At 33.5% G+C, this 18,513-nt stretch overlaps 3 protein-coding genes across 4 annotated transcripts in view; all 3 read left to right on the plus strand.

Moving 5' to 3' along the window:
* LOC113502309 (scavenger receptor class B member 1-like) overlaps positions 1–554 on the plus strand; it is a 51,760-nt gene extending 51,206 nt beyond the window's left edge. Inside the window, exon 12 of the mRNA XM_026883826.1 lies at positions 3–554. Within this exon, the coding sequence (XP_026739627.1) occupies positions 3–248 (246 nt within the window). The 3' untranslated portion in view covers positions 249–554. The remainder of the gene's footprint in view (positions 1–2) is intronic.
* A 3,175-nt stretch (positions 555–3,729) lies between these two features.
* LOC113502596 lies at positions 3,730–10,468 on the plus strand. Of its 2 annotated transcripts, XM_026884222.1 has the most exons (10): positions 3,730–4,511; positions 4,862–4,977; positions 5,175–5,258; positions 5,956–6,148; positions 6,810–6,953; positions 7,670–7,761; positions 8,127–8,747; positions 9,223–9,373; positions 9,751–9,824; positions 10,264–10,468. In XM_026884222.1, exons 1-10 carry the CDS (start codon positions 4,418–4,420, stop codon positions 10,438–10,440), a joined length of 1,746 nt encoding a protein of 581 aa, XP_026740023.1. In that variant the 5' UTR covers positions 3,730–4,417; the 3' UTR covers positions 10,441–10,468. The 2 variants fall into 2 exon arrangements, with proteins under 2 accessions (XP_026740023.1, XP_026740024.1); XM_026884223.1 differs by lacking the exon at positions 5,175–5,258 and having other exon boundaries at positions 3,731–4,511; positions 10,264–10,463.
* A 906-nt stretch (positions 10,469–11,374) lies between these two features.
* LOC113502433 (ABC transporter G family member 7-like) lies at positions 11,375–16,853 on the plus strand. Its single transcript, XM_026884001.1, has 5 exons — positions 11,375–11,534; positions 11,941–12,788; positions 14,459–14,578; positions 15,469–15,567; positions 16,082–16,853. Exons 2-5 carry the CDS (start codon positions 12,229–12,231, stop codon positions 16,221–16,223), a joined length of 921 nt encoding a protein of 306 aa, XP_026739802.1. The 5' UTR covers positions 11,375–11,534; positions 11,941–12,228; the 3' UTR covers positions 16,224–16,853.
* The last annotated feature ends 1,660 nt before the right edge of the window (positions 16,854–18,513 follow it).

Raw genomic sequence — 18,513 nt, forward strand, 5'->3', positions numbered from 1 at the left:
AGCATCAAGAAGGCCTGCCGTCACAAATAAAATGGGCAGTTTACTTCGTCACAGTAATTTTACCGCCATTGTCAATAATAATATCATCAGCCATGTTATTATTAGGCCTTTATTTAATAGTTAAACAAATATACATAAATAACCAAGAACAGGATAGTCTAAAATCGATTTTAATATTTAAAAGTAAAAACTTACGTAATAGCAAAATATTTGCATTCGAAAAAGAATCGTTTATTAAATCTAGCTAATTTTACGCAATCGATAGATTTCGCATGTCATTGAGTCGATATTTTTTAAATAATGCATTTATATTTTGTAATTCGGTTTAAATTTACAATTTAATTGAGATAATAAATAAATAAACATTTTTAATTCGTATGCAAAGAAAATCAAAGATGGCGATACTTAAATATGTCAAACATTTTTTTTTATTAATTCTATTCCATTTGGACAAAAATGAATAAAATAATTAGCTGTAATTTTTAAGAGAATCGATAGTCTGATATTATTTTCAATCAAACTAAATAGCTTCAGTATCTAACAATTTATTTTCAAAGAAAATAACATTCGACTCAATACATGTTTTTTAAAAGGAAAAGGTAACAATGTTATAAAGACTGAATAATATAATTATCATGACATGGCCAAAGTATACGAAATTGTTTGAAAAGCATAATTTTCTTCTTTCTATCTACCTCAGTGTTTCCAGACATAAAAATGTCATAATTACTATTGCGTTTTTTAAATCGGTAAAATATAAAAATAATTCGTTTAAAATCCAGAGGCCTATTACCTCTGTAAAACCGTTACATGTGTGATAGCGAGACGGAACAACGTGGCTGAGTGTCCATCTGTTGTAGCGGTTGAAAGGTAGCATTATGTCCAAAAAAATTTAAATCAAATATGATTTCTATCGATTTAAAAATCGCAAAAAGACATTACTAAGTTGATTACTTACTGTACATAATTATCTAATTGAATTCTCCTATTTACTTACTATTTCAATGATATGAAATATATTATATAAATAATTAAATATAATTTAAATCATTATGTTTATAACATTACGCATCGTCATGTTTATAAAATACAGAATTTCATTATCTGATACTACCAAATACGTTAATCTTTACGTAAAGATTATGGCAATACAACTTTTTTATAATTACGTTATGGGCGCCAATTTTAGTTGAACATTTTTAATTTTCTCCTTCACAAAACAATTGTAATATTAAATTAATGTTTGACTCATGAGAATTATTGAACACTGCTTTGTTGTACTATTGTATAGACAACGAAGTTATAAGTGAAAAATTGTAAAGACAAATCGAACAGACCCAACTGAGTTCCCATAGTCCTGTTCTCGTCACAACATTGAAATCACTGGCAATTTTTTAATAGTAGAGTTGAATTTCAGGCTTGATAACATGATGGCCCAGTAAAAAGTTTGCATCGTAAATTTGTAAACGTTTTCAGGAGCCCATAAAGTAATTTCATTTCATTATAGTGTCACGATTGGCATCGATATTTAAACAACGTATGTGTTGTAATAATATGGCTAAGGGTAAATGCAAAATTCAGATAAAAGTAGACGATAAACAATTAAAACACTAATTTGACGTGGGATTAAATCCAAGCAGCGTAGAACGCAAATGTTTATTAATCCAAATAACTTTTAATTTACAATAGTTTTTTGATGTTTTAAAAATCGTTTTTCGTCTATTTTTTTCTGAAAATTTATGAAATAAAGGTGTAAATGTTAAGAATATTGCAAATGGGATTAGTTTTAGCTGTGATCGTTCCTAACTTGAGATAGTTGCATCAATTTGCTCACTGGTAGCTTTAAGATTATTTTATAATAAAACTTTTATTACAACTGTTGGTTTTAATTTTTCCCAGTGTATTTATTTTAGAATTTACCTTCATAAATCGTGCTTTGCATTGCATTTTTACAAAATAACGTTCCTGTATTTAATATATTTCTAACTTTTCGCCCGCGGCTTCGCCCGCGTCGAGGTCGGTTATATCGCTTTTCCAAGAGAACTCTTCAAAAGTCCGGGCCAAAAACTATTCTATGTTCTTTCTCAAGGTCAACTCTATCTCTGTACCAAATTTCATTAAAATAAGTTCAGTGGTTTAGACGTGAAAGCGTAACAGACATACAGACAGAGTTACTTTCACATTTATAATATTTATATAAGGATAAGGATTATTATTTATTAGTAATACTTATTAGAAATAGGAATATTTATTAGTAAGGATTATTATAAATGTTATAAAAAAGTAATAACTTAACAAAGTGAACCTTTTTGTTGACTCATTCCTTGTTTTTTTTTAATCTTTAAAACTATTGTCTAAACTGCGACAAATTGATTTGAACGATTAGAGATAGATTGTAAAGGTATCCTTATTTTTCCTATTATAAAAATAAGTATTGTAGTAAAAACAGGTGCATTCCTTCAGCGTTTAATTCCATAATATGTGATTACACCGTTTGGAAGCTTTAGCTTAAAGTGTGAGTCAATTCAGCATTCCGAGTTGGTAAGTATAATGTTTTTAATGTTGTATTTTATAGGGTAGAATAAAACGCATTAAACACTTGACAGTTCGTAACGTAAGCGAATATTTTTAGCATGACAAATTGACAATACTGAATACTCCCGAAATAGTACATACCTCAAACTGATGTACTTGCTAATTTTGCAGTCACCCTATTATTATTGTTTGTTTTTTATTCAACGATTTAATTGCCTAAAATCGTTTTAGAATAGTATATTATGAGTTAAAGACACAGAACAAAATTATTTATGCTTAAGAATAAGAATTGGAACGATCTGGAACGCGACCCTTTGTAATTGTTCTTTTTGCTGACCCAAACTTAAAAATTCGCGGGTGTAAGCAAAAATCTCAGAACTTTTTCAAGTTCATATTTCTCTCTTTAATATGACTAGAAGTAGTTTAAGTAGACAATTATTTTGCAATGTTCTTAGTATTATGCATGACATAATTAATATCTAGTTTCAAAATGAATGTAAATAAGAAAACCGACTCTGAAAGCGGTTGGTTACTGTGTCCGTCAAAAAAGAATCCTGGCAAATTTTATTATTTCAATGTAGTTACCGGTGAATCTGTGTGGAGTTTTGATGTTGATGTAAGTTTTTTATTTAAATATTTTAACCGAGTCTTATAAACTCCGTATTGGTAATAAAAAAGTAAAAGTTAGTCGGCAAGTGCCGATTCTGAAGTTGTTTTTTCAATACAACTTTTCTATTTGAGATCGATTTACTTTATTATAAGTTAGCATCATTGTTTTACAAGAAAATATCCGTAGGTACTATGAATTTACATGTTGTGTGTAACTTCGAAAATACTCAAAAATTGGACCCATTGCACAGGCCACACATTGTTTTAAACTTATTTTTTTCTTTAAGAGCGTCGTAAGCATGTGCATGTTCCGTGCATAATCCTGCTTGGGTGACATAAAATTAATTGCACCCAAACGCACTTTGTTAATTAAATCTGGACAGCATATACATATATACATTAAAAAATCTTGATCACTATAAATAAAAATATAATTTGATTTACTCCATGAATATTTTTTCCATTTGAATAGTTGAAAATTTCAGGTTCCACCAACAAAAATATACTTATCCACATTAATTAACCCTATGTATACAGAAAAGTAAAACTTTATTATAGTTTCAAATAAGATATTTATTTCTATGAGATTCTTGTATGAATCAATTTAAAATACCTTCCAATAATTGGCTTAAAAACTCTTCTGTGCTGTAAACTGCCATAATTTTCTTCTTTTTAGAATACAGGTGTAAAAGAAAGTAATTTACAAAACGTACCTGTCTATCGTCACAGCTCCCATGAGCCACCTGAAGCTGGCCCATCAACCACCAATACACAATCATTCAGACCATATTATGAACCAAGAAGTCCTTATGTTCAACCAGTACCAATATTTGGCCAACCTTCCTTTTCCAAATATGCTCCTGACCAAGAATTAAGACCAAATATAGTTTGGGCACCAATACAATTGCCAGTGTTTGGCCAAGAAACCAAAAAGCCTTTGATTGACAAAGTTACGCAAACGTCACAGTCATCATCACTGACGGACTCAGAGATTTTAGACCGGCCAGAAATAAATCAAAATAAACGTAGCAAATCTCATGAGAACCTATTTTTGAGTTTCGAGGGAGAAAATCAAGTACAACAACATAATTTCAGAACTTCTACACCTAAAAAAATATTTTTTTACGAAGATTTCCAACCATCTGACGAAGACAGCAGTGGCAAACTAATACTGCCTTTTACCCCAGAGAAAAACAATCAAATTTCAACTTTAACCCCTGATGATAAAGTTGAAACTGCTAGAAATAAGGAACCAGGCTTAGAAGAAGAAAAAATGCTTGAGAATCTTGAAAGTACGGACTTACGGTTCCTTTTAATTGCTAAACGAAGGAAGACTATTGATGCTGGCATCAATGGGTCTGCAGAAAGTTAGTTATTATATATTTTTGTTATTATTCATAAGTGTTGTTAAGAAAACAGCAAAGGGCAAAGTTGCAGGGTAATATTCATCCCTTCTGGAAGAGTTAGTGGATCGGAATGTTGCCCAACAGTGGGAATGGGGAATCCCACCAGTATATTAAAAGAAAGTGCAAAAAATATTTTTCTTAAAAATTAATCAAAAAATTTGTTTTGATTCACAAATATTCATTTGAGTCAACTTTCTATCAATGAGCAATTTCAAGTAATTTAACTATTTGCCAGCATTACCTACATAGCTGAATTTGCAAGTACTTATAATATATGTTAAAGGATATAAGCAGAATCTTTACTATTTCAGAAAAAGTATTTGAACTAAAGAAGCCAACACCTAGAAAGAGGGTTACATTTAATATGAGCAACATTGAGAAAGTTGATGATAATCATATTAATCATACTATTGTTTCTAATACAAATGTAAGTATAAAATTAAATATAGTTATTTCATTTTAAAAACATTAAACTAAAGCTTCCATTATTTAAGGTATAATAATCAATAATGAAAAACAGGAATCGCGACACTGAATTTCCTTTACGAATTTTCAAATGTCAAAAGTCACCCTATATATTTATGACCGTAACCAGCTTTGCTTAACCTCGATTTTTTTTTATAGCTTCAACATAATTATCAACCTATAACCGCTCATGAGATACAGCCTGGCGATAGACGAACAGACAGCAATGCATCAGTAAAAACGGTACCTTTTTTTACCCCCTAATCTACCTATTACCTTATTTGTAATTAATGAAAAATTCGTAAGACATAGATAGACTTTCGCAATTATATTAAAACTGGCTGCAGTGGCGTAGCTGTGGTCACCGTCGCCCGGGCGGGATTCACACGTTGGCGCCTCAAACTAGGCATCTGAAAAAAAGCATTGTACATGATAATTTGCCGCCTTTTCTGAATTTTGCCGCCCTCCTGATTCTACACCACTGACTGGCTGATTCCCGCAAGTCCGCTCGCTATACTTTGAAAATGATCCCACGGGAACATAAAATCAGTATAAAACTATCCTATATGTTAATCCTGGTTGTAAACTATCTGTGTACAAAGTTTCGTCCAAATCCGTTCAGTGATTTTTGCGTGAAAGATTAACAAACATCCATACATAAAAACTTTCGCGTTTGATATATTAAGTATAATAGAACAATATTATTATTGTTTAACAGCTCGGATAGCCGAGTGGTTGAGGTCACCATGCCAAACCCACTGGGTGCGACGTGTCTCCGGTTCGATCCCCGCGTAAGACAAGCGGTTGTGTGACTCACGAATGCTTGTCCTGAGTCTGGGTGTCTTTGTGCATGTGACTTGAATACGTAAAACTCCCCGCGATACTAGGATTAAATGCCTTACTGCGTTTTTTAAATAAATAAAACTATTATTATTTTCAGACAACTACTAACCAAGGTAACAACATAAAGTTATTAGAAAGACCTGAAATACAGAAGAATGTGTCTCTATTCGCTCCTGAAAACAAGACAAAGTATTTAACGGATCACGTAAAAAGCGATACTTGGTTCTTAGTCACGGATACGGATGTCTTACTCCTATATTACGAGGCTATAGACAAAATTGTGCTCTCTGGTAAGTGGTTTTTATAGTCTACTAGCTTTTTGCTGCAGCTACGCCTGCGTGTTTGTCTATTATCGCCGTCGTTGGATTTTAAGCTATCCATATGCAAAATTTCGTCAAAATCGGTTTAGCTGTTTAGGCGTGATTGTGACAAACAAGCTCATATTGTTTGTGTGATAAGCATGGTCAGTCGTAATGTGTCGATTGTCTATATAAATTATGTATTTAGGAATATTTAAGTATGATAATCAGTTTTCTAATACTCATAATACAAGATTTGCTTAGTTTGAGACATAAATTATACTTTTCTGTTTTTCATCTACCAAAGATTATAAGGTAAAAAGTTTAAGTATGATTTTCAGGGCCGACATGTCGGTTAAATTATTGAAAATAATTTTAATAACATTTTGACGTCTTTGTCCCATTTATATATAAGTCTAGCTGTCTAAGCAAACGTTGTTTTACCATAGTAAAGGAAAAATATACGAAAAAAAAATAATAAAAATAAATGTTGTCCTGTTCTCGGATATACCCAATATTCACACAAAATTTCGTGAGAATCGGTCAAGCTATTTCAGAAGAGTTCAATTTCATACACAGTGACACGAGCATTTTATATATTAGATTAAAATTTGAAACCAATGAATTTAAAACCCTTATATCATATTTTCAGACGCGAAATGCAAATTATTAATCCCTTACGCTGTGCGGCGGGACATTGAGGCGCTGTGTGTCGGCGACTGTCAGGGACAACAGCGGGTTAAAAATGCGAGACAAATTACTAGACGACTGGCCGCGTTGCCACCACACTATATACGTAAGTGTAACTGAGGTTCAAACCTCGTAGGACAAGCTTTTGTGTGATCCACGAATGCTTGTCCTTAGTCTGGGTATCTTCAAAATCACTTCATAAATCTTAATAAAAATTGTAAGTAAATCTATACATATGTAATGTCAAAAGTGTCGAGTCTTACTCCAGTGTGTTAATCCACTACTACTTGTAGTTTGAATATAAGTTTGTTTGTTACGCTTTCACGCGAAAAATACTTAACCGATCATTATGAAACTTTGCACACAATATGTTATTTGAGGGCTTAAAAGTAACATAAGGTTTGTTTTGTTGAACAAGAAAAAAAAAACACGATTTAAAAACACGACGACCTCCGTGGTCGAGTGGCGCACGCACCGGTTTTAAGGTGTCGCTAGCTCTGAGGTCCCGGGTTCGATCCCCGGCCGGGTCAATGTAAAAATTCATATTTCTACATTGTCTCGGGTCTGGTTGTTTGTGGTACCTTCGTTGTATCTGAATTCTATAACACAAGTGCTTTAGCAACTTACTTTGGGTTCAGAACAATGTATGTGATGTTGTCCGCATCATTATGCTTTCCAGCGATATTCCACGCGGCCGAAGCCGCGGGCGACCGCTAGTAAAGCTATAATTGTGCATGTGTGTGTGTATTTGTTTGTGCATGTTATATCCATCACAATTATTCGTGTATAGCATTTAAAATATTATTTTTCTTTTATCTAAAGTTCAACCTTGCCCCGATGATGAAACTACAATGGTTACAACTGAGAGTGTATTAAAATGCTGCTTCCAAGCCACCACTTTCAATCATCATGTCGTAAGTATAATAAAACTAATTTATCTTTAAATATGTTTTTTATATAGTCTATCTTAGATCCCACTGCTGGGCAAAGTCCTACCTGATTCTCTTCCAAGCCATTCTTTATCCTTTGCGATTTATACACCCCATATAAAAAATTGAGCCCTCTAGAGAAAAAAACACTGACTTGTTTTTAATATAAATTCGTAAAATTCTCCTCAATAAATTGTTGACTTGTCTTAACATCAAGAGAGTAATTTTATTCTTGTCTCATTTTTTTTTGTCTCGTTCCAGAACAAAGACATTTTTTTTTCTATCTATTCTTATTATTCTCCTTCCAGCTCTCTCTAGACCTTGGATTAAATACATTATTCTATTTTCAGATTCTTGTCACCAACGATCCCTATCTTCAAGCGAAAGCCGACTTACTAAACATCAAAAATAAAAAACTAAACGATTTTAAGCACAATTTCAATCCAAGTTCGCCATTCACACCAAAAAAGCTGCTAAACCCAAATCATGCTACATTCAACGAAAATAACTTAGTTAAAGAAAACAGTTTAAATTGTGAAGTTAAAAATGTACCTAAAGACAATTTAACTTATAGTTTATTTGATTGTGATAGTCCAATTAACGTGGCTAAACTTAAACCGGTTAAAATCAATGAAAATAATAATCCAACAATGGAATTAAGGCAAATAGTTCGAAATATTACACAGACTGATCTTAAATCTAAACCTATAGTAAATAATACGTTTATATCAAAAAATATAACGAAAATTCCAACGCAAAATAAATTTCAAGTGACGTCTGCTCTAGCCGACGTTTCGTGTCCAAATGAAAAAAAGGAGGTTTTCAATTTTGAAAATCTGAAGTTGGAGGACGATTTTGAAAGATTCACAGTTAAAACACAAATTATGAATGAAAAATTAAGTACGAGAATGGACGAGTGGCTTTGTACATACACACAGATTATAGAAGATGTGTTGCATGCGTTAATACAGGTAAGATATAGATATATATGTTTAACCGACTTTTTAAAAGAGGTAGTTCTTTATCAATCCGTTTTTTTTTATAGTGTAAGCTGTTGTTTTGTCAAATTGTTTTCATAAGTTTTTTGTCATTAAAATATATTTTCTTCTTATACATATTTTATTTAGCTGAAGACAGTTTTGCATATCATTGAAATGTTATTTAAATTCAAACAGCGTCGTGGAATTACTGAAACCAAGTAGACAAACTCTTTAGTTAATGATTTATTAAATGCTCACGCGTATTTATTAAAATCGCCTGACTAGTTTCGTACCTTAATCGTGAAATGACGCGAGTTCGGTTTAGTCAGAAACTAGTTGGGCGATTCCATTTAAAACGCAACAATAAACCGTTATTAATCTAATATTCTGAAATCTGCAGCACAAGTAACTATAAAATCTAGCTTTTATAAGTTTATTTATACCTTTATTTATATTTATTTTGTAGATAAGCAGTGGTTCCGTATCAAGAACAGTGGCGCCCCTCTCTCTGCAGGAAACATTTAATAGTATCAAGATTGTTTACATAAATAATATCAAAATCAAAATAATTGTGAGGAAACTGACCGAGCTTTTGGATAAATGCAGTACGAAGATTGGTAAGTTTCAACTAACTTTTTGGAGAAAAAAAATGCCTATTTCCTATTTAAAACTATCCACAAACTGAATTTTAATCTTCATATGACCTGACCGATTTCGGCGAGGCACCAGCTTTTCGCCCGCGGCTTCGCCCGCGTTGAGGTCGGTTATATCGCGTTTACAAGAGAACTCTTCAAAAGTCCGGGATAAAAACTATCCTATGTTCTTTCTCTAGGTCAACTTTATCTCTGTACCAAATTTCATTAAAATCAGTTCTGTGGTTTAGACGTGAAAGCCTAACAGACAGACAGATAGAGTTACTTTCGCATTTATAATATTAGTAGGGATTTAGATTTCTAGATTTAATGTCATGGTTTTTGTTTTATTTGTATTGCAGGAAAGCTAATCCTAGCTCCCGATGACTTCATGACGATTTTGGGATATGGAGTTTTATTAATTCAGGAGTTGAAGGTTAGTTTATATGTAATAATCAAATTTGTCAAAATATGTTATATCGATAAACAACCGATCAACGCGAGTCGAACTCTCGGCACTGAGGGTTCCGTGCAATTAATAGATTTAAAAATCAACTAATCCACTCCATTCAAATATTATCAGAATCGGACCTGCTTTGTCTGCTAGCTTATTGGGAAGTGCCTCAAAATTGAGTTACAAAAATCCAGCTGGAACAACAAACAAACAAAAGACGTGTGTGTTAAATGACAACCATTCTAACTAAGTCTAACTAAGGGTATCGTGTTGCCCAGGTAACTGGGTTGAGGGGGTCAGATAGGCAGTCGCTCCTTGTAAAACACTGGTACTTAGCTGCATCCGGTTAGACTGGAAGCCGCCAACACAGTAGGGGAAAGACTAGGGTAATGATGATGATATAATCTAAATATAATTTCAGAGCATTCAGCCTCTCTCCAAGGAGTTGAAAGACGCGGCCACAAACATGAGCTCTCTCTTAAATAACATAGAGAACGATACACTTGAGGTTGATCTCGACTGCTACACGAAGGCGCCGGTCAGCCGCTCTGAGTATGATGACAGAGAAGACGTAAGGGCCAACTGTAAGTATTCATAATTAACAGATTTTAAAAACCTAGGAACCCACGTTTTTAAATGTCACTCCGTTAAAATTTTAACAAAATCGGTCTAGCTGTTTTTATAGTTGTAAATTGCATTGTCATCGGGTTTGAAGCTACCCTGAAAATTTCAATCTGTTAGCTGAAAAATCCAACCGGAACGGCAAACGAAGAAATGTGTATGTATAAATACGTGGGGAAAACTACAATATCTTTTTAAGAACAAAAATGTACAACTTCAGATAAAAACTACCGAAGCTTGATCATATTTTTTATGGAACCAATTGACAACAATTTCATGTAAAGTGAAAGAATCAACACAATCAGTTTATCTAGTCCAAAGTCCCAAAGAAACATAATACCTCTTCCATTTTGAGATTATTCATTAAAAGTATAAATCTATCCGTCACTTATATATATTAGAGCTTTAAACATCTCTTGTAACATTATGGAATGCAAATAAATATAGGAATATGAAAAAAAAACCGTGTAATATAAATGACGCGCTCGTCTCGCTCGCCCGCCGCGTCAGCTCATGATTAAGGATTCCAGTTGGGTCCGAAACTAGTCGGGCTACCCCGATAAATACGCGTGATTTATTTCATAAATATCATATAGATAACTAGCTGTTGCCCGCGACTTCGTTCCCGTGGGTAGAAGAAGATGTAAGTTATGATTTATACCCGTCCTGTTTTTCTTTCACATTTTCCATTGTATCTTCGCTATTAGTCGCAGCGTGATGGTTTATAGCCTAAAGCCTTCCTCGATTAATTGTCTACTCAACACAAAAATATTTTTTCAATTTGGACCAGTAGTTCCTGAGATTAGCGCCTTCAAACAAACAAACAAACAAACAAACTCTTCAGGTTTATACATATATTAGTATAGATTTATAGAAAACGTAGAGACTCATTTTTGCTTCAAATTTTAGTATTGTGACGTAAATGCTTTCAATAAATTGTGGCAAATAATATTATTTTTAGTTGTGAAGGACCCGTCACACGTCATAGACTATTTAAGGAAGCATTATCCACAATGGGCAGAATACGCGGACAAAAATGATGACGTTATTGAGAAATCAACGATTAAAAATGTAAGTAGAAATATATTACTTAACTTATCACTCTTTTATATATTATTAAATACTAGCGAGTCCCGCGAATCGGTCCGCGTGGACTTCAATTTAAGGAGTGCGGTGGTTACCGTTTCCGCTTGACTAAAATTTCCCCAATATAATTAAAATACCCATATTTCATAGTTTTAAATAGACAATATTTAAGCCAGATTTTAGTTTCATATAAACTATGACCTCCCTTACCCCTTAAAACCCTCATCTCATGCTCTAGAAGCTGGACTCAGATAGTCCAGGAGCTAGACTATCTGTGTACTAAAAATTTCACTACAATCGGTTCAGTAGTTTCGTAGTAGAGACAGACACAAACATTTTAAAATTTATAATATTAGTATGGATCATATCACAATTAATAAATCTTTTTCAGGACTACAATGTACTAAGAACGAGTGGAAAACATCTGAATAAGCTGAAAATAGACAGCAGCAAGAACATATCACTTAACACACAAGAAGATGTAAATAATACATCGAAAACAATCAAACTCGTTAATCAAATTAATATTAAAAATCAAAACATTGACAAAACATTGGAAAATCAACACAAAACAGTCATAGACACAAATGTTAATAAAAATATTAATATAACTGAATATATCAATTATCAAGATATATCAAAATTCAAAGAATATAATAATAAAAAAGAAATACCAAATATGATAGGAACAAATAATATTATAGATTCAAAAAAGATAAGAGAAAGCCTAGATTTAGACGCCCTAGATTATTCAGAAATTGAATATTCTAAACATACTGATAATCGAATAAATAACGAAGAAGTTGTTAACAATAATAGTGATGCGACAATATCTGATATCGATAATTATTTAATCGATAAACAAACTATCAACAATGATATTGTAGTAATATCGGATGACAGCACTAGTCCAGATGAAAATACAGATCAAAATAAATACAAAAATAATTCGAAAAATAACGATATCCCAAAACCGTACAATATTAACTCGAAATTCAATGAAAATACGTCAAAAATGTACAATATTATTCCGAAATTTAATGAAAATACCCCTAAACCCTACGAAAGTAGTAAAAAAATCGCTATATTAAACGAAAGCTACACCAAAAATGGTAATTCACTTCGCGATGATAATACAAACGATTCTGGTTTTGAAAACGATAGCACTTTCGCTCTATCAGCTGTGAAATTATTCTTCAGTGAACTTTGCAGTACTTTCAGAATTACGCATAAATTAATGTGAGTATAATATGGTTTTTTTTTTAATCATTTATTCATATATAACTTTACAAGATTACTCGCCAAGCTATGTCGCTTGTTGGCGAGACACGCTCATTACAACACAACATTATGCGAATTATTTAACACTTTAAACTTTTGTTAAAAACACATCTATAATATATATTTATATCTATATATATAAAAGAAAGTCGTGTTAGTTACACCACTTATAACTCAAGAACGGCAGAACAGATTTGGCTGAAAATTGGTAGGGAGGTAGCTTAGAGCCAGGAGACGGACATAGGATACTTTTTATCCCGTTCGACAGCGTTCCCGTGTGACTTGACATGAAACGTCAGTCACTATAAAACGTGGTATAACAAAACGCAAATGACAGCTATGTAATGACGTATGGATGACAATTTGATATTTGTAAGAAATCAATATTAAAACTACTTCTATCTATATATATATAAGAAAGTCGTGTTTGTTACAACACTTATAACTCGAGAACGGCTGGACCGATTGCCATGGTTTTTGATTTGTTGGATTTGTTTCCGTCCCGAAAACAGAATACATCTTAAAAACAATGAAAACTCGATATGTGTAATGAATACTTTCATTTCAATAAATGCTGATTTGTTTATTACATGTAAAACTTTTGTTGTCCATAGGGTGATACCAGGAGATCAGATAGTAGTATTTCATGAGGGTTGTAGCTGGGGAGCACGAGGGCGGTACCAGGAGAGCACGTAGCCGTAGTTGATTAGGGTGATACCAGGAGATCAGATAGTAGTATTTCATGACCTTAGAGTAGGTAGCAGTCATGAAGGGATTACCAGTAGAGCAGTGAGGGTTATAGCTGGGTAGCAGGTACTGTACGCGTGAGAGTAGGGTGGGACCTTAGAGTAGGTAGCAGTCATGAGGGGATTACCAGTAGAGCAGGTAGCAGTAATACATGAAGGTGGTACCATTAAATCGGGGAATGGTAGTCAAAATCAAAAATAAACTAGATATCTATTGGCAGCACCCATGAGTTTGGCTCTAAGTTGCAGTAGATGTATATGAAGGTGGTTGCGATCTTGCTGAAGGGCCGCGATTAGCATAAAAAACTAATTCAATCGGCAATATTAGTAAATCATGTGTTTCTTATTTACAACCTATATACAACTTAAAATGATTACTTAAAAACAATCAGCAATATTATCATCGACTCTAAGGCGGTACGAAGTCCGCCGGGAAAGCTAGTAATATTATATATACTTATATCTATCTATTTTACTACATCTCACTAGTACTAGTCTTTATGTTTACTAGTCAATAGTTTTAGTCTAATAAACAGACCAACTCCTTGCCAATCCTTGTGACGCGGGGGTTTCAAGTCACATACACAAAGACACCCAGACTCAGGACAAGTGTTCGTGTCTCACAAATGCTTGTCGTACGCGAGGATCGAAACTGTGACACGTTGTGCACAGTGGGTTTGGCGTGGTGACCTCAACCACTCGGCTATCCGTGCAGTATCTAGTCTTTTATGTTGCAACTATAATACTGCGACGGAAGGTTATGTAGCTATCTCTGGAAGAAAAGAAAAACCCTTTGCCAAGTTGTGGGATCTGACAAAAGCTATTTTAAACATATATAGGTACACAGTAGTCTCCAGAAATAAATTATTTACTGTTTTTCAGTGGCCAATGTCGTCTGTTAATAAGTAAAGAAGATTTATGTGAAATGAAAAAAAAACAATTGCGGTATCAAGCGAGCAAGTCCTTAGAATATTTAACGCCCATAATGCAGCATTTAGAAAGGTAAGAAACTATCAATTTTTGTTCCTTGAATAGAGAATTTAGAGTAAAATAACCTAATTACTTCGTCAGCTAGGAGGAGCTCGTGGTTAAGCTATAACCGCATAAGTGAATCGATCACAGGGTAAGCTATGCTTGACGCGGTTGGTACGTAGATGGGTGACCACCTTTGTCATAACGAGTTCCTCCGTGTTTCGGATGGCACGTTAAATTGTGGGTCCCAGCTGTTATTCCTACATCTTTGACAGTCGTTACAGGTAGTCAGAAGCTTGAAAAGTCTCTGACAACCAGTCTAACCAAGGGGTATCGTGTTGCCCAAGTAACTGGGTTGAGGAGGTCTGATAGGCAGTCGCTCCTTGTAATACACTGGTACTTAGCTGAATCCGGTTAGACTGGAAGCCGACCACAACATATTTGGGAAAAGGCTAGGCCGATGATGAACATAATTACTTCGTCAGCTAGATTTTTCAAAACATTGAAATAATGATTTGTTTTTATTTAAAAAATCTCTGATAAATGTATTAAAGATGTTGAATGTGATGAAACTTCTTTAATAGGGGCTAGTAACGTCACTTGTTGGTAAAAAGAATACTGATACGATGCGTATACGATATTTTTGGAAGTCTATCAGACAAAGTCATTCGATGTTTTTCTGTCATAACTCATTAGATTTAGGCATTGATTGTATAAATAAATATATGAAATGAAACTACTTTTACGGATTTTATCGCGGTCTGCCCGTGACCATGACACCTGCAAAGGCGTCGAAACGTCGGGAACAAAAATCTAAAATTAAACCGCGATAAACTCCGTAAAAGTAGTTACATTTCAATGTCTAACATTCGCGTAAACCTAAGAAACCAGTAAAAATATATATATACTATTATTTACAGCATTATCAAAAGGGAATCAGCAGAGGAAACGGTTTTAAAGAGCTTATTACTGAAGGCTGGTTTAGAAGCTAGCATGGACAAGAGAATGACGCACTACAGGTAATTTAATTATTATTTTTGAAGCAATAACTTCTTTTAATATAGCCACATGTGTGTTGTTTACAATCATAATGCAAGTTTTGCTTACTTTGAAACTAGATGGCGTTGTATGAAAGTTTTGGAATATAGCTTGTTTTCAGACTGTCTACTTGCATGTTATTTCAATGTTAGACTGGCCTGTTGGTCTAGTGGTGAGTGACCCTGACTGCTATACCGGAGGTCGTGGGTTCGATTCCCACCCAGAAGAAATGTTTGTGTGATAAGCATGATCATTTGTTCTAGTGTCTGGGTGTAATTTATCTATAATATGTATGTATTTAGAAATATATAAGTAAGTTTATCAGTTGTCTGGTTACCATAACACAAGCTCTGCTTAGCTTGGGATCAGATAGCCGTGTGTGAGTTGTCCCCGGATATTTTATATATATTATTATATTTTTTTCAATCTGGCCTGGTATATAAATTCAATTATTTATTGTACATAGTTTTTTAGATATCATTTCTTTTCTTTCAGGCAAATTGCGATCAAATTCTTGGAACAAGCTCACATATTAGAATTTGGTTTAAAATCTATAGTTTCCATAACAAATGGTAATTTCACAGCTTTACCTGCGACCGAAGTGACCACTTCCAATTATTTCAATATATTCGAATAAATTAAAGAATAAGAAAATAAACCTTAATCCGTTGTAATAAAGTGCTGATTTGTTCATCAATGACGAATATCCTTATAAACATTTGGTTGACTGCATAAAGTTTTGGTTATTGTTATTGAGTATTATTGATTTATATAAAACTACAAATTATCCCCGCAAACGTTGTTTTATCGTATAAATAATTAAATTTTCTAAGCAAAATCTGAAGAAATTGTTTACATTCGAATAAAAATATTGACGGGTGGACTACCCTTAACATAGCATAAAAGATAGATCTACCCAATATGTTTAGTTTACCCATAAACACCGCGACGCGCGAATTTATATACCTACTTATATAACATAAAAACTATGTATAATTTGCTTATCATTTAAATTGTAATAGAATTTAATTAAGTTCGTCTGAAAAGTTCCTATCTAATTATGTAAGAAATTGACTGAATAATAATTTAGTTTCATGTTATCGTTGGAGTTTAATAATAATTATATGTCAATAATAGGGTTTTTGACTAAAATCTTATAATGTGATTCTGTTTAGTCCGTCAGACAGACTTTCCAGTGATATTAAAAGAGTGTTTTTTTCATTTAATCACATCGTTTAAAAGTAAGAAAGATAAAAAGCACTTAAGCTTGGTAGTGGAGGATAAAAACATCACTTGCTAGTAAAAAGCGTACTGGTAAGTGACGTCACACGAGATTTTAAATCGCTGTATCCCCTTATTTTTTTGTTTACGAGATAAAAGAAAAAATACGTATCCAATATTTTTTGTAAATCAGCCTGACGGACTAAACACAGTTTTTATGTCAAGCACCCTATTATCATAAGATTTTGAGAGTTTGCTCAAATCGTTTTGCTTGAAAATATGTATATAAATATAGCATTAACTGGTCTCGTATAAACGTTGGCGATTTTGATCGTCATTACACAACCTCCGTGTTTCGGAAGGCACGTTAAATTGTGGGTCCCGGCTGTTATTCATGCATCATTGACAGTCGTTACAAGTAGTAAGAAGTTTGAAAGTCTGACAACCAGTCTAACCAAGGGGTATCGTGTTACCCAGGTAACTGGGTTGAGGAGGTCAGATAGGCAGTCGCTCCTTGTAAAACACTGGTACTTAGCTGAATCCGGTAGCCAGTAACTGGAAGCCGACCACAACATAGTTAGGAAAAGGCTAGAATATGATGATTACACAACCTGTGTACTATGTAAATAACATTTCCTTTATTTTCCATCCATTGCCCTTTATTTTCACACAGCTTCGACTGGCCTGTTGGTCGAGTGCGTAATGGCCCTGACTGGTATACTAGAGGTCTGGTTCGATTCCCACTCAAGTCAAATATTTGTGTGGTGAGCGCAGTCATTTGTTCTGGGTGTAGCTTTTGTATGTATTTAGAAAAATATAAGTAGTTTTATCTGTTGTCTAATATTTATAATACACTAGCTGTTCCCCGCGACTTCATCCGCGTGGTTGGAAGATATAAGTTATGTTATTTTTCTTTGCTTCTATTAGTCGCGGCGTGATGGTATATAGCCTAAAACCTTCCACGATAAGTTTGTCTATTCAACACAAAAATATTTTTTCAATATGAACCAGTAGTTTCTGAGATTAGCGCGTTCAAACAGACAAACTCTTCAGCTTTATATATTAGTATAGATAATGTAATATTAGAATTAATTCAAATACATGTAATGTGGGAAATCTGTTTGACGGAGGATTTTTTTTGTCTAATACTAGGGTGTAATGTTGTCTCTCTCTCGGACTTGTGACGTCACCGTGTCGCTGTATACCGCCAATGTTTATACGAGACCAGAGCATGTATACGAATTTAAACTGTTTTTCGTTTAACATAGAGTTTATATTCGTTTGACAGACGATTTGCGCAGACCATTTTTGATTATCCTACTATAGTTTATGATTCCTTTTGTTTTTCTAGTTTGTGTTTTTGTTAAAATACTATTTTATTACGGTTGATTATATTAAAGAGAGAATTATTACTGAGATCTTTTATTTTTACCTAGAATCTGTATATTGACAGTTAGACAACCATTCTTAGTATGGGATACTGTCTTCTGCAATGAAATATGTTGTGAAGATCAAATAGGCAATCACTTTTCGAAAATGATATTCAACAAAAGTGCGTGAGTGGAGCTGGAAACCGGACCCTAGAGATTAGGTATACTTGATATAATAGAAATATCATAACCTCGAAAGTCGTTACGGGTAGTTAGAAACTAAAAAGTGTAAGTCTGACAAGGTTTATCGTGTTGCCCAGGTAACTGGGTTGAGGA

Source organism: Trichoplusia ni, chromosome 17, assembly GCF_003590095.1.
Source record: "Trichoplusia ni isolate ovarian cell line Hi5 chromosome 17, tn1, whole genome shotgun sequence".
Lineage (NCBI taxonomy): Eukaryota > Metazoa > Arthropoda > Insecta > Lepidoptera > Noctuidae > Trichoplusia > Trichoplusia ni.